The sequence below is a fragment of the Cetorhinus maximus genome, chromosome 30, assembly GCF_964194155.1.
Source record: "Cetorhinus maximus chromosome 30, sCetMax3.hap1.1, whole genome shotgun sequence".
In the NCBI taxonomy this organism is placed as follows: domain Eukaryota; kingdom Metazoa; phylum Chordata; class Chondrichthyes; order Lamniformes; family Cetorhinidae; genus Cetorhinus; species Cetorhinus maximus.
Window position 1 is genome coordinate 21,415,297 of NC_135908.1, and position 16,839 is coordinate 21,432,135.

The window sequence follows — 16,839 nt, forward strand, 5'->3', positions numbered from 1 at the left end:
TTTGCTTTCCTAATTGCTTGTTGTACCTGCATACTAACTTTCTGCGTTCCTTGTACAAGCACGCCCAGGTCTCTTTGGACATCAACACTTACAAGTTTCACACCTTTTAAAAAATATTCTGCATTTTTTATTCCTACGACCAAAGTGAATAACTTCACACTTCTCTACATTATACTCCATCTGCCATCTTATTGCCCACTCACTTAATCTGTCTACATCTTTTTGCAGCCTCTCTGCGTCCTCCCCACTGCTTACTTTCCCACCTAGCTTGGTATCATCAGCAAACCTCGATACATTAGTCTCTTAGTCATTAATAAAGATTGTAAATAGCTGAGGCCCCAGCACTGATCCTTGCAGCACTCTGTTGCCTGCCATCTTGAAAAGCCCCATTTATGTCCACTCTGCTTTCTATCCATTAACCAATCCTCTATCCATAAAATATTACCGCAACTCCATGAGCGCTTGCTTTTGTGTGGCACCTTATTGAATGCCTTTGGAAACTAAGTATACTACATCTACTGGTTCCCCTTTATCTACCTTACTAGTTACATCCTCAAAAAACTCTAATAAATTTGTCAAAAGTTTTACCTTTCGTAAAACCATGCTGACTTGTTCTATTCATACTATGCTTTTCTAAGTGCATTGTTAAGGCTTCCTTAATAATAGATTCCAGCATTTTCCCAACAATTGATGTTAGGCTAACTGGCCTGTAGTTCACTGTTTTCTCTCTCTCTCCTTTCTTGATAAGTGGTGTAACATTTGCCAACTTCCAATCTAATGGAACCATTCCCAAATCTGTAGAATTTTGAAAAATCATAGTCAGCACACCCACTATCTCTGTAGCTATCTCTTTTAGAACCCTAGGGTGTTGGCAGTCAGATCCCAAAGATTTGTCGGATTTTAGTCCCTTAAGTTTTGCCAATATTTTTCCTCTGCTGATATTAATTTCCTTACCTAATTTCTTTTCACTTTTTAGCTTCTAGGTTACCGTCTGTTTCTGGTATGAAACTTGTGTCTTTTAATGTGAAGACAGACACAAAATATTTGTTCAATGCCCCTGCCATTTCCTCATTCCCCATGATAATTTCCCCTGTCTCTGCTCCTAAGGGGACCTATGTTTATTTTAACGACTTTCCCCCTCCTTATATACTTATAACAGCTCTTACAATCTGGTTTTTTTATTTCTGGCTAGATTGCTCTCATTCTACTTTTTCCATTTATATCAACTTTTTAATGGCCCTCTGCTGATTTCTAAAACACTCCCAATCCTCAGACTTGCTACTGTTTTTGCAACTTTGTAAGGTTCCTCTTTTAATCCAATACTATCCTTAAGTTCCTGAGTGAGCCACAGATAGGTATTTCTCAGTGAGGCTTTATTTTTCAGTGGATGAAAATTTTGAATTGTTTCTTTAAATGTTTCCCACTGTTCATTTACCTCCATATGTTTTCGTCTATTTACCCAAGTAGCTTACACCGATGTAATTGGCTTTGTTTAAGTTTAAGATTCATGTTTATGATTGGAGCATGTCACTTTCAAACTTAACATGGAATTGAATGGTGTTATGATCACTATTTCCCAGTGGATCTTTTACTACGACCTAACTAATTAACTCTGCTTCATTACACAATAATGTAAATAGTCTCTATACGTTGTTCTGACTGCTGGATGTATTGCCTGCTTCCAACCCAATGGCCCACACAATGGCATCAATACTCACTTTGCTCATTTAAATAATTGACCCATTTAAATGAAACTTGCAACATCCTCTCACCTCATTTCTGTTGCATTTGCACCTACAGACTGGGGAAACTATTCACGCCTCCTGCTACTCCAAGCCATGGTGTTCTGTGCCTGCTCTTTAACAGGAGGCTACAGTTCTACTCCAATGGGAGCCAGTGAGAGCCAAAGTCCTTCACTGCCTTTCCTATAGCAGGACCTCCATTAGCCCCTCTGAAAATGGGAAATTTTCCCAGCTATGCTTTTTCACACATGTGTTCAAAGTAATGCACATTCAATATAATTTTGCCCTTGTTGGGCAGGCTCGGCGGGGGTGGACGGCAAGCCTACGATCGGGGCTGGACCGCAATTTCACGGCTGGCGGGCCAATTAAGGCCTGCCCAGCGTGAAACTTGAGCGGGCGAGGTAGGAGGGCGAGCGTGGACTTCACGCATGTGCGTGACTGTGCGCTTGAAAATCTCCCTGAGGCACAGAGCTGCCTCAGGGAGATGAACAGTTTTAAAAATGATAAATAAAAATTTTTTAAATGTTATAAAACGTGTCCCCTCATGTGACTGTCACATGAGCAGGGTCATGTTATAAATGAAACTTAAAAAGTTTTATTTTATTTTTATTTGATGTTGGAAACCTCATCCCGCCCGTGGATGAGGTTTCCAAAAAAATGCAAAGGCCACTTGGTCTTACCGCCTGCCCGTCAACCATAAGGTTGGACGGGCAGCAAAAAATTTGTTTCAATGACCTTGTTAATGGCCTTAATAAGCCTTTTAATTTTCAGTGGGCGCGCCGAAATATCGCGCGACTGCACGTTGACGTCGGGACGCTTGCCTGACATCAACGTGCATCATTTTGCGCTTGAGGTAAGAATTCTGCCCATTGTGTCTTCACACCAATGGAGCTGCTGATACGATCGTAAGGTAACAACCAGTGCTTTCAGACTTAGGAAAAGGCTAGCTTCAGGAAGGTCAAGCCTCCAAGCTGTTGATGCTGTTTAAAGAAGGCGTCACTGAGTGACGAGGAGCTTGAAGTTTGTGTCCCTTTCCAGTTTGAACTGCACTGCAGGAAAATAGGCCAACAAAGAATGTTCCCGTCTAGGTGAATGGTCTCTGAGGAAATGATTCCTTGGCCTGAGGTATTTACTGCCAGTGCAGTCTAATCATTTGCTTGTTGCGTTTCTTCAGTGTTGGCGACGAGAGTCAAGTGTCACTGGCAATTGTACAGGCCTCAGCAAAGGACTGTGGAGTTTACAAATGTGTTGTGGAGAATGAATATGGTTCTGACACCACGGATTTCCTCGTCAGCAGTGAAGGTAAGTGAAATGTTATACCCATTACAGAACTGTCTGAGGTGGCGCACAGTCTTTCGTTAAGTTGCCGCGTTTGGGAGAATGTAGGAAAACTAGATTATTTGAACTGCCAGCTGTCAGAATGCCTTCCTGAAGCCGCCATATGAGGGACTGTGGCAAGTGTAAGCTGAGGAGATGCTTTATACACAAAGGATGCCAGGAGTTTGGAACTCTCTTCTGCCAACCACAGTTAATGCTGAGATTTTAAATCTGAGATTGATAGATTTCTGTTAAGGGATATGGGGAAAAGGCGGGTACATGGAGTTAGGTAAGATAATAGATCCCCACGGCAATATTTCTCAGGGGAGTTCTCCCACACCACCACCTGGAAGTTCCCCTCCAAACTCACTTGGAAATATATCACTGTTTCCTTCACTGTCGCTGGGTTGCAGTGGTTCAAGAAGGCAGTTCACCACCACCTTCTCAAAAGGGAAATCAGGGATGGGCAATAAATGCTGGCCCAGCCAGTGATGCCCGCATCCCATGAATAAATAAGATAAATTTATACCTCAACCAACACCTAAAACAGATTGTGTGGCCATTGGTATCTTGTTGTTTGTGGGAGCTTGCTGTGCACAAATTGGCTGCTGCATTTTCAAAAATTCAACAAGTGACCGCGCTTCGAACAGTATTTCAGCGGCTGTTAGGGGATGTGGGACATCGTGGGGCTGTGAAAGGCTCAATAGAAATGCCAGTCTCTCTTTGTTTCATTTTTTTTGTCCCTACTGTGCAAAGTGTCGCAGTGTTTTGAATGAAAATCTAACTGGTTTGTTTGTTGCCGCAGCGTTATCTCGATTTATTTCAAGAGAAGACATAGAAGGTAAGGTACAAACTCCCAATCACCTCCCTAACATGTCCCTCATAATCGCAGCTCTGTCATTGTTTATAATCCAGTGCGTCTGCACTGCTTTGGTTCTGTGTTATAGTGGGCGAGGAAATCGAGATGACACCCATGTTGATCACCAAAGGTTTAACTGATGAAGGGTTCTGGGGCAACAAACTCTTTGGCAGAATTATGACAAAGGAGCTGCATTTTGGTGATGGATTTCGGCGTAAAGCTAGCCAGGCGAAGGTTATCTATGGATTGGAGCCGATATTCGAATCTGGTGCTACTTGTATTGTCAAAGTGCGGAACTACATTTCTTATGGGACCAAAAGTAAAAATGGCCTTATTGAAAGAAACCATGATATCACTATGCAGGTAAGGGGTTCTTCTAGGTGGGTATGTTTAGTTATATCAGGGGCGGGGAACCTTTTTCTTATTACGGGCCATTTACACATAGACAGAATCAGTTGCAGGCCACACACAAGTAAGAATCGACTTAATTAGATTTTTTTTTAGAGAGAACACACAGACGTTCAGCTTACCCACTGTTTTAATGCGCTGGCTGAATTTGAACATGAGATTGTCGAATGTTATTATAGTAATTTAACTGACATTTTTATCCAAAGCAAATTCGTAACGATCATGATAAATACTATTTTGAAGGTACTACCGTCATAGGGCTATTTTTAGAAATCTTGCTGAAAGCCAGACAAAATTGAGCAACAGGCCCGGTCCAGCCCACGGGCTGTAGGATTCTCCACCCCTGAGGTATATCAAAAAACTTCTGTCGGGAATCCCCATAGAATTACTGTATTTCTGCTTCCCCCATCTCCCATAGTAGGGTTGGTATTCTGAATATTTGAGGTCATTTGAACCAAAGAACCTTCTTCACCTGAATGTATCTTCTGGATTTTACAGGATGATAGTCACTAGTCCTGTTCTTTTTTTCAAAAAATATATCTTATTCATAAAATTTGTAGAGGCAGATTTCATCGCAGTTCAACTTTGACATTACATAACGTACATTATAGATCAGTTTCCTTCAGTACAGTACATGAGGTGCATCACTACACTTACAATTACAGATTATATTTACAATGCCCATTTACATTTCATGTCAATCATTCTCTGGTGCATACAGTCCGAGGGATTTTACATAGCTTCCAGTCTCTCTTTGATAGGAGGGCCTTAGACAATGACCTTTCCCCATTGAGCCTTTGCTGCCCCAAGCTTTAGTGTATCCCTCAGCATGGAGCCCTGGACCTTGGAATGTGCCAGTCTCCGATTCTTGGTTAGTTAACAGCTCTTTGCACTGGAAGACCAACAAGAATCTGCTGTGATCAGGACCTCCATAAAGCCAATTTTTATGATGTGATCACACTCACTGTTTAAGTTAAAATGTTTTCAAAACAAATAAATAGAAAGGCGGATATAAACAATTGGATAATATTTCAGTTTTCTGGAGATTAGAATCTGTTCATCAAAATGGGGCCTAGTGGTGGTATGTATCTCTCCTCACTCTCGTGACCCTCTCCTCCCCCACTCCAACCCTAGCTGTGACTCTTCAACCAGAGGAAACAATTTTTCCCGATTCACTGTTTGAAGGAAAACTTTATTAACTCTCTTCTTAGCCTTCTCTGTTGCTGTGGAACATCTCAGGTCCCTCCTCACTGTAATTATAATTTCCCATCCCTGACAACAACATGGTTAACCAAAGCTGTGAGGCTTAGTGTGGAGGAATGTGCTGATGCTGTTGTTTGTGATAACATTTTGAATCTGCAAGAAGACTAATAATTTCCTTTTTGAATTTACAGGAATGTAAGCTTCAAAACACAGCGAGAGAATACAGCAAAATATTTGCAGCTGAGGCTCGGGTGATTGAAGCCTTTGGCCCAGTGCCAGAGTGAGTGTTTCTGTGCACAATCAATTCCAATATTTGCTTTTCTGTATTTTCAAAAGATTTCTGTCAATCAGTCGTTCCTTACTCTGATTTTCGTTTCCAGGGTAATTCCATTGCACTTGCTGTATCGCCCTGCCAACAATATCCCTTATGCAACTATTGAGAAAGATTTGAATGGGCAATTCACGAAGTATTCAATGGAAGACAAGAGCAAGAATCTGTCAGAGTCTGAAATTGGACAGAAGTGTCACACCTTTCAACACTGGATTTACCAATGGACAAATGGCAATTTGCTAATAACAGACTTACAAGGTAGGGTTAAAATTGCACCATGCAGAAAGATCAGATTACTCACTAAGTACCGCTGCCAGGCAACCTGTACTTGACAGCAGTGCGATTACAGATCATTCACTGACTCCCCAGAAATAAAAATAGATTCCTTGATGGTAGAGCATTGTAGGAACAGACCAGTCTTTAGAGAAATGTAATTACAAGACCAGTGATCACACTCCTTCACTGTACAGTGGTGTAAATTCAAAGAAATTTTACAAGCCATCTGCTATGCAGCAATATAAATGCAGCCTCATCCTTCATATACAGCAACAAAAATACAGTCATCACCAGTATCTGCTTTACAACCATGTAAAAATAGATTAATCAATGAAGCAGCCTATGCTGTAGAATAATATTAATACATCAATCTACTCACAACCATAAGCAAAGTGATGGAAGATGTCAGCAGTGCTATCAAGTGGCATTTACACAGCAATAACCTGCTCACTGATGCTCAGTTTGGAGTCCACCAGGGCCACTCAGCAAAAGACTTCATTCCAGCCTTGATCCAAACATGGACAAAAGAGCTGAATTCAAGATGTGAGGTGAGAATGCCTGCTCTTAACATCAAGGCAGCATTTGACCAAGGAGCCCAACGCATTGCTGCAGGAGTTCCTCAGAGTAGCTTTTAGGCTCAACCACCTTCAGCTGTTTATCACTGACCTTCCCTTCATCGTAAGGTCAGAAGTGGGGATGTTTGCTGATGATTGTACAATGTTCAGCTCCATTCGCAACTCCTCAGGTACTGAAGCAGTCTGAGTCCATATGCAGCAAGATCTGGACAACATTCAGGCTTGGGTTGATAAGTGGCAAGTAACATTCATGCCACACAAGTGCTAGGCAATGACCATCTCCATCAAGATAGAATCTAAACAACTCCCCGTGATGTTCAATGGCATTGCTTCACTGGATTCCCCACTATCCTGGGGGGATTGCCATTTGACCAAAAACTTAACTCGACCATATATACTGTGACTACAAGAGCAGGTCAGAGGCCTGTAGCAAGTAACTCCCCAAAGTCTGTCCACCATCTACAAGGCACAGGTCAAAAGTATGATAGAATATTCTCTACTTGCCTGGATGAGTTCAATTCTAACAACACTCAAGAAGTTTGACACCATCCAGGACAAAGCAGCCCTCTTGATCAGCACTCTATCCACAAACTTTCACTCCCTCCACCACCGACGCACAGCAGCAGCAGTGTGTACCATCTACAATATGCACTGCAGCAACTCGTCCAGGCCCCTTCCACAGCACCTTCCAAACCTACGACCTCTATCAAGGACAATGTCAGCAGATGCATGGGAACATCACCACCTGCAAGTTCCCTTCCAAGTCACACACCATCCTGACTTGGAACTATATTGCTGTTCCTTCACTGTTGCTGTGTTAGAATCCTGGAACTTCCTCCCTAACAGCACTGTGAGTGTGTCTGCACCACATGAACTGCAGTAGTTCAGAAGGCAGCTCACCACCACCTTCTCAAGGGGAATTAAGGATAGATAATAAATGCTGGCTTAGCCAGCGATGGCCACGTATCATGATCGAATAAAATATCACTGATATATGCCTTTGATACTGAACATTATTGTAAATACAAACTCACTAATAGTTTTCTCTTTTACTGGACACAAAACGAAAATGTACTTGTCACTGACAATGATAGAGGTCTCTCAACAAAGTGAAAATGTGCGAGATTGTTACTAGGTGTAGGCTAGTGTTGGTATGGCTGTGGTGGGTTGTCTTGTTGTCTAGTGTAGGCAAAGCTCTTGTTACCACTGCGATATTGTGGGAATTACTGCTCAAAATTAACAGTTCTATTGAGAAATGCTGGAGCAAAAGGATGATTTGTTGGGAGTGGCCAGCACATTTTGGAGAGGAAACTGAACACAAAAGATCCAGAAAATAAACCAGGCTGAGGATATTCGTAGATACTGGGTGAACAATGAATTTGTCCTGTTTAGTGATGAATCCCATACATTCTTGTTAAATTATTTTTAGTGGACACACGCCAATCTGGCATAGCTGGGCACAATGTTAAAAATGTGCAAAGTACCCTATTTACTAACGCCTCTTAAGAACTTGTCAAGTACTATTTCAGATGTCTTCGATAAGCTTCCATCCAATGGCTTTGGTTGGTCATGTGTCGATCTAATTTCTCATCTGAGGGAAAATGATGTTTGAAGGGGCCTAATCTGCCTCAGATTCCTGTACATCTAGTCGCAATGCCTCCATATTATTTGGTGTTTTATTGAGCCCACTACATCCCATTGTTGTTTACTGGCTATGTCCTTAGCCACATTCCTTGCTATGTAGTATGTAAGTGCCCATCCAAGGAAGTTTTTGTGTCTTTGCATCTGTCCAAGGTCAGTGGCAATCTAGATGTCTTTGGGAGCATTCATGTAGACCATTGGTTGTTTGTTCCTCCATCTTAGATGCCTGATAGTGTGGACTCTGTGTCCCTGTGCCATAGCTCTCTCACAGTGTATTGTGTCTATGTATTCCTGCCCCTGAACTCCCTCACAGTCTGTTAACTGTATTACTGTGCCTGACATCCCAGTGACTGTGTGTTTCTCCAATGCAGTTGCCATGTGTTCTTCTGGTTGTAATACCTGAGAACTCTCTGTTGGCCTAATGGGCTGAGCTCAGGAACAGGCAGAACAGAATGGGTTGGATACTAAACACTGAACTTCTGAATGCTATATTTATATACTCTAAACTGGTTCTGTCAGTGTCTCATCACCAAAGGAAATAGTGTTAAATGTTTGTTTGCTAATATTTACAGTCATTGATTCCAGTCCCTTGCGCAGAATTACAGAAGATTAATTGTTACACAGCTTTAATATTATTGACAACGGGATCAAATGAGATAAGTTTGATATAGCGATTTATTACGATCTTGAATGTGCTGCCATAAAGGGCGATGGAAGCAGATTCAATAATAACTTTCAAAAGGGAATTGGATAAGTATCTGAAAAGAAAGCTATTTGCAGGGCTATGGGAAGAAAGCAGGGGAGTGGGACTAATTGGATAGCTCTTTCAAAGGGCTGGCACAGGTATTATGGGCTGAATGGCCTCCTGTGCCTAATGTTTCTGTAATTTCTGACATGTTTCTAATGATATGGACCCCCCCCCTCCCACTCCCGATTTTCTTGTCCATTCTGTGCTGGCGTGGGCTGTCCCGTCAGCTGAAAGGTCTACCCTACTAAAGTCTGACCCTTCCTCCTATCTAGTGGAAAAGTAGAACATTAAAGCTTGATTGCCTGAATTTTTGCACTTGGGGTAGACGAACTCTTGAAGATTTGCACGCTGCTAGAAGGGGTACTTGGGGCTGAAATTCTCTAAGGGTTTCTGCTGGGTCTTTGCCATTCCCTACCTGCCTTATATGGGCTAGAGCCTCCAGCTGTCCCTTAGAAAGCTCATGGGGCAGAGATGCCAATAGTAGAAGTATACTGATCTCCACAAGGGCCTTTCAGATTTCCAGCATCCGCAGTATTTTGCTTTTATCCACAAGGGCCAATGTGGCTCCCATTTGCCCCTCTCCAGAGTTTAAAATTTCTTCAAAGCAACCTACCCATATCAGCTCCTTTCCTAAAGCGGTTAATGGGACCACATCGATGGTTGCTGGCATGGGGTGGGGGAGGGGGTGGCTTGAGCAACCAGATAATTGGAGATGCATTCATTATGATGCATTTCCCACTGGACCTATGCGAATGAGATGTCCTCTCACTGAGTGTGGTGAGGTCAGGGCTGGAAGGTATGACCCAGGGTAATCACCTGGATCACGAGCCCGGGCAATTAGAGTGTCTATTTCTCTTAGAACAAATGTGCTGCTCAGTAAGCCTCTTTCTTTACTGTCTGTGTGCTTATCCATACAGGAGTGGGACTGAAACTCACAGATGTGCAGATTGCGACAACTTCCAAAGGGTAGGTCAAGATTGTAATTCATCCAAATAAAGCTTGGATGCAATATAACATCATGTTTCATCCGTGGAAACTAAATTTGAATCCAGATCAGACTGAAGAAAAAGCCTCCTCTCTTTGTCATACTTAACAACAACACCTTGCATTTTAATGTAGTTAAATGTCCCAAGATTCTTCAAACAAAGTTTGCCTTTGAGCCACATAAGGAGACATTAGAACAAGTGGGTTTTAAGAAACAGCTCGAAAGAGGGGCCAGGTAGCGAGCTGGAAAGCTTTAGGGCCAGGCAGCTGAAGATACCGCCACCAGTGTTGGAGCGATCAAAATCTGGGATGCATAAGAAATGCAGATATCACAATGGGGCTATGGGGCTGGAAGAGATTACAGAGGTAGGGAGGGGATGAGGCCATGGAAGGATTTGAAAACAAGGATGAGAATTTTAAAAGTAAGGTGAGCATAATGCAAATTAAATGACTTGACTGATCTCAACCCATTGTCTTGGCATAGATAACCCTAACCTGTAACCCTAATCCCTAACCCCTAACCCCTAACCCTAACTCCTAACCCCTAACCCCTAACCCTAACTACTAATCCTAACCCCTAACCCTAAGACTAACTGTAATTGACTCAAATTGGTATTTAAAATTGGCAAGAGCTGAAAAAGAGAAGCATAAAATTCTGGAAATGCACAGGAATTTAATTGATATCTGAAAGTGAAAGAATAGCCAATGTTATCTGGCATGATCTGTCACCCAAATAGTTAGCCAGCTCCTCCTATGATCCTGACTGGCCCACAGTTTAATTGTAGTATTTTCTGTTTCCATTGGGTTTTGACAAATTAATTCAGAGAGGCTACATAGAACAACTGGAGTGGGAATTGAAAAGATTCACACTGGTGCAGTAACAGATGGTATTCTGAAGTAGGCATGTTGTTTAGGAAGAGTAGAAGGCATTTCACATTGCTACCCCTGACCTCACAATGTTTTGATGCTAATACTACAGAAGCGTTGACTTCCATTAGCATGATGAACAGAAGCATTCACAGATTAAAGCAAATGATCATGAATATGTGAAGTATTGATGACCCAGAATCCAGATGTTAAAATTCAGTCTGTTAAATATAGTGGGCCGTAACTTGCAACTCGAGTGTTGCCTGCAGGAATTAGAAGAAATAAATACCTACTTACCTGCCTTTGAAAATTATGCTGATACTTCCAATCACCGGAGCTGCTTGGGGCCTGCATTGAAAGAGTCCTCCTAGGCCTCAGCAAAGTACAGCTGTGGCAGATTCAAGGAAGCCACAGCCCCCTTTTTTTATGGCATTAGCTACCATAAAGCAAGTAAGTTTAAAGAGACCAGTGAAATTTACAAACCAGGGAGAAGGTAAATGTCTAAGGTAAGTAGATAGGATTTGGGGGGTGGGGGGGCGGTTCAGAGGGCAGGTATGGGGGTCAGAGGTCGGAGGTTGAAGGGTCCGAGGTATGGGGTGCTCAGAGGTTGGGGGGAGGAGAGTCAGAGGTCGGGCGGAAGGGGTCAGAGGTCGGTGGGGTGGGGGTGTCAGAGGTCAGGGGCGGGGGCTTGGGGGTGGCGGGGTGGGTGGGTGGGGGGGGAGTTCGTTGGTTGGAGAGTGGACTGAGCTTTGTTGGGGGCGGTTTCAGGGCTGTGAGGGGAGTCCCGTTACAATAATTACCCAGAATTTAGAAGAGGTTTTAATTCTTCCAACCTTTTCTTGGGCCTGAATCTTCTGGTCGGTGTGCAGGGGTGGGCCCCACTCACCGATACGTAAAATGACGCGCAGTGATGTCGGGCGTGCATCATACCGGTCCTCAGTTCGGCGGGCGCGCAGCCAACTCTACTGCGCGCCCGCCGAACTGTCAAAGGCCTATTACAGCCATTAATTAACTAATTAACCTGCTTCCCAGTGCTGCCCGTCTAACCTTAAGGTTGGCAGGCAGGCAAAGAGGCCAGGCGGCCTTCGCATTTATTATGGAACCTCAGCCATGGGCGGGATGAGGTTTTATGAAGGTTTTATAACTTTAATAAAAAATTTTAATAAAATTCATAGACATGTCCCAGCTCATGTGACATTGTCACATGAGGGGACATGTCGGATTAATTTTTTCAAATTTTTTTTTCAGATTTTCACAATGAAATAAATCTCTCTGACGCACGGAGCTGCCTCAGGGAGATTTCTGTGCTCTTTCGCGCGGGCCCCGACTCTCCCTCCTCCCCCCGCTCAGCGCTCTGGGTGCGCGTCACACTGGGTGGGTAAAATGGTAGCACACAGCCGATTGCGGGCGACAATTGTCTGCGCACCCACCCGCACCTGCTCCCACGCAGCCCGCACGACTCAGAGAGAAAATTCTCCCCTTGGTAACTATTGGTTAAATTGATTTAAATTGCATTTTCAATCATCCCCAGAGCAGGGCAATTGTCCAGAGGAAGTTAGCACTTCTGGGCAATTGCTGTGCAAACCCTCACCTGGGAACTTCTAAGAGGGATTCCCCAGCGCATCTCTGCGGTACCCCCACTCCCTCTCACAGCTGACACTGGGGAGCTCAGAATTTATGGCCCATTGAATTACATAGAATATAAAGGCATTTGGTGCATTCTAATGTTCATGCTCCACATGGGCCTCCCCATCGCTCTTCAACTAACCATAGCAGCTAACCTTCTCCTCCGTGAATTTATCTAGTTTCCCCTTCAATGCATCTGTGCTATTCACCTCAAAACTCCAAGTGGTGGTAAGTTCCACATTCTAACCATTCTCTAGGTAAAGAAATTTCCCCTGAATTCCCTACTGGATTGATTAGTGTGTCTCATATTTATGAACCCTAGTTTTGGTTTCCCCTACAAGTGGAAATATCTTTTCTTTGTCTAGCTGATCAAACCTTTTCATAATCTCAAAGATTGCTAATATGGGAGGTGGGGGAATCTTCTCTCGATTTCCTCCCTCACTATTTGTAGACTTAAAATTTTAATTGGATTTCTTTTTGCAGGTATCAAGGACTGACAGGAAACTGTGCTTCCTCAGTTATTGAAGAGTTTGCCACTGCCCATCAGTGTAACCGCTACTGTGAGGCATTGGGACTAAAAAGCATCGATAGCCTCCAACTAGCCAAGCCAAAAACATCAAAGAGCCCACTGATGACTAGGAAGGCTCACTCAGCTCAGTCTAGCCCTCAAATCCAGAGGAAGGGTCATTCCAGCCCACAGCTCCAAAGGAAGGACCCTCAATCTAGCCCATTGGCCCAACGGAAAGGCTTGTCCAGCCCACAGCTCCAAAGGAAGGACCCTCAATCTAGCCCATTGGCCCAACGGAAAGGCTTGTCCAGCCCACAGGCCTCTCGAAAGAGTGCAACAAGCCCCAACATTGCTCGCAAAGCAGGCAACACAGAGGACAGCAGTCGGCAAACCATAAAACACAAAACTGTGGAGGTCCCTAAGCCCGTCAAACTGCGGTAAATGCGTTGGAACAACCATTCATCAGATTGCAGCAGGGTATCAAGCACTTTTTATTTTTGCAAGCAATTGTTTAATGTGGAAAGATTTGAGTCAAATGAGGGATTCAAGAAACCAATGAAAGTTAAGTGTCATCAGCAATAATGTCCCCGGGTACTTAATGTCCGCCAGAAACTTTGTAGGTTTTAAATTACTAGTCAGATCATGGGCGGGTAACATTGAGTTACAGGTGGTTCCTTTGGGTGCTTCTGGAGGTGCATTAAACCAGCAGTGTTGTGTGTGCATCAGCAGAACCCTGAGGTTTGCTCTTGAACTTGCTGCCTGCAGTTTACTGTTCTTTATATCGAGGTGGAAATTCGTCTTGGGTAGTGGTGCGAAACAGGTAGTATCGTTACACGCAGCACTTGATATTCAGCTCTATTGCAATCAATGGAATTAAAAATCAGGGAGTCCACCACCTGAGACGGAATTCTAGCCCATCGTATATGATTTATTCATGTTTTTCAATTGGCTTTTGAGTTTATGGCAGGGAAGGACCTCTGCGGCAGGCATGCTGAGGTGGTAAGATGTAGGTGAAAGAGCGTTAAAGACAACGGCTACTCAGGTACACTGTGCCTCACGTTAGGTACTTCAGTATTATGAGTATTTTTTTTTGGTAGCAGATTACGGGTAAGTAAACTATTCGGTATATATTATAATTAGCTGGATGGAAGATTACCTGGGACCATTATTGGGAGATTGACACAAGTTTTGTATTGTTTTAAGGACAAAACTTCAAAATGCTGGTATTAGTTTGGTTTGTGTTTGTTTTTTTTTTGCGATGACTGAAGAACTCAGCTCTATTGAGAGATGGCTGCCAGCGAGGAGTAATGTGTAAGTACCAAGAAAACTTATGGAGGTTATTAATCATGGTGTACAGGCTGATTATAGCTCACTAATTTGGGTGACCTGGATGAATCTGTAGTCAGAAAACCAAAGCTGAACAGTGCCATATGCATGCGTTAATGCATCTCTTCTCCAAGTGCTCTTGTTTCTGGATCATGTAGTGCTGGCATCTCATTTATATTCAATCTCATTTTCTGGTGCGAACATACCACCTCTAAATTCTTTTTTGCTGCTCGACTAAATTCAATTGGGGATGATCATGACTGCATAATGGATCACACCTGATTTTCTGCCTGTCTATTTAAGTAACGTGGAAGGTTAGAACTGATGTGCAACCAGGGTGTATTCCTCTATACCCGATTTCCCTCTGTGTTGCTGCCAACATATCCAAAAGGCATTCGAGCAGCAACAGGAAAGTCTGTCCCTTTGTTCTCAGCCCTGGGACCTGAACTCAGCTGAGATTGCTGGGATGGTCATTAGCCTAGACCTACATGATCATTAGTCACTGACCAACTAATTAGACCTGGGTGAGAAATAGGGCTTGATAGCTCAATGTTTTTGGCTGCTGTGAGTGCCCTTAGAGCTCTAAAATGGCATCTGCATGCACTTGTTGGACGAGTCAGGCCATGTACCACATTGATAAAAGCTTTAGCATGTGTGCATTAAGTGTCTGCCTGGAATATGTAGAGCAGGCAGATTATGATGTTAATCAGCGTGCGGTACTGATTTGACACCAGGGGTACTATTTTGAAGCTCACTGCTCCAGCAAACAACCTCTGTTTACCTCGTACAGCTGAACATACATTCAACAACAGGAGGAACCCCTCCCACCAAAGTTAAGATCATCAACTACTTATAGGTTAATTGCTGATTGATTCTCTTTGGCTTCTCTTGTTATGATACTATAAGTATTTGGTGCTTTTTAGGCCGGCTTCAAGTTGTAAGAGCAAACAGGAAGTGGTTTTGGCAGATTCTGAAGGAGTTTTTGATGACTTCAAGGCTTCTGCGTAAATCAGTTGCTGCCAGATATGGGTGCACTGGTCGGCATGCCCCTTGGAATAGCACATGACTGGGAGAATGAACAGAGGCCACGCAGAACAGGACAGAATGCTGGAAGAGGGAGGAGGAGGGGGAAAAGGGCTCACAGAAATCATGTCCATTTGGACTAGTATTAAGAGAGTAATTCTCCTACCTGAATCTCAGCAAGGAACAATGTGTGAGTTGTCTGCGCTTCAGTAATAACATTCTCACTGAAATCTGCCACCTGCTGCAGTCACAACTGCGGCCATAGAGCAGGGCAAGGACTGCATTGCCAGTGACTGAGGAGGTGGTCCTGATGATCAACTTTTATGCATCTGGCTCCATCCAATGGAGTTGGAGATATTTGCAACATCTCACAGTTTGCTGTCCACTGTTGAGGTAGAGTCACTGAGGCTCTCTACTCAATGAATTCTGACCAGACTTCAATCCCCTCTTGCCAGAATCAGGATTTGCTAGGATTGCAGGCACTATTAGTCAACATCACTTGGCGGGCACTGCATCTCAATTTGCCCTATACTGGGCCTGAAAGGGATTCCACTCCCTCAACGTCCAGCTGGTGTGCCACCATACATAATCATGCAGGTCAGTGCCCAATACCCTGGCAGCTGATATGATGCCATTATTCTCTGGAAGTCCACTATGTCATCATCGTTTGAACCACCACGTCATCTGGGCTATAAGGGCTAATGCTGGTGACATGGTGTGCAACCCTCTTGAGGAGGTTCATGTACTCAGGAGACTGGGTGCCAAGCTCCACGATGGCCTGCTGTATGACACACAGCCTCACCACCATGAAGCTGCAAGCGGCTGAAGAGCAGGAACATGAGGAGGAACTAGAAGAGAGGTGACAAACCAGAGAGCCTTCCTACCTTTATGCAAAGAACCCATCTGAGTGTGACACCAGTAACCACATACCCTATTTCTCATTCACCAACCACACTTTACCTTCCCTCTGTCACTGCTTGGTTACAATGTAAAAAATAAAATCCAGCACAAAATAAACATTCCAAACCAAATTTATAAATGAAACCGTGTCATCTTGCATACAAAAGTCAACCAATCACACTTGTTTATTCTCTTAGTGCTTGACTTCTGTATGCCTTTGCCTATCCTAGTGTTCTGACACAATGCTATCCAGTGGCTGCAGCACGGCTGGTGGAAGGCTGCTGGTTTCCACCGGGGGAGACTGCTGGTGGCTTTGAAGGGCAACCTCAAGCAATTCTGGGTCTAGTAGGACCTTGACCACACGTGTGAGGTAATTGAGCTTTGTGGCACTATATCCAGGCCCTCTGAGCTTAGCCTGCTGACTGAATGTCTGGAGGGATTCTCATCCCCATGTGGATACAGGACATCTCTCTTGCTTTCCACTTCCGTCACCAAGGCCTCCAGT

General features: G+C 43.7%; 1 protein-coding gene across 1 annotated transcript in view; it reads left to right on the plus strand.

The window, feature by feature from the left end:
• Positions 1–16,592, plus strand: part of alpk3a (alpha-kinase 3a) — a 77,256-nt gene extending 60,664 nt beyond the window's left edge. The window contains exons 8-15 of the mRNA XM_078532229.1: positions 2,917–3,044; positions 3,865–3,900; positions 4,007–4,281; positions 5,721–5,809; positions 5,910–6,118; positions 10,018–10,066; positions 13,061–13,260; positions 13,387–16,592. Of these exons, the coding sequence (XP_078388355.1) occupies positions 2,917–3,044; positions 3,865–3,900; positions 4,007–4,281; positions 5,721–5,809; positions 5,910–6,118; positions 10,018–10,066; positions 13,061–13,260; positions 13,387–13,526 (1,126 nt within the window). The 3' untranslated portion in view covers positions 13,527–16,592. The remainder of the gene's footprint in view (positions 1–2,916; positions 3,045–3,864; positions 3,901–4,006; positions 4,282–5,720; positions 5,810–5,909; positions 6,119–10,017; positions 10,067–13,060; positions 13,261–13,386) is intronic.
• Positions 16,593–16,839: the final 247 nt, after the last annotated feature.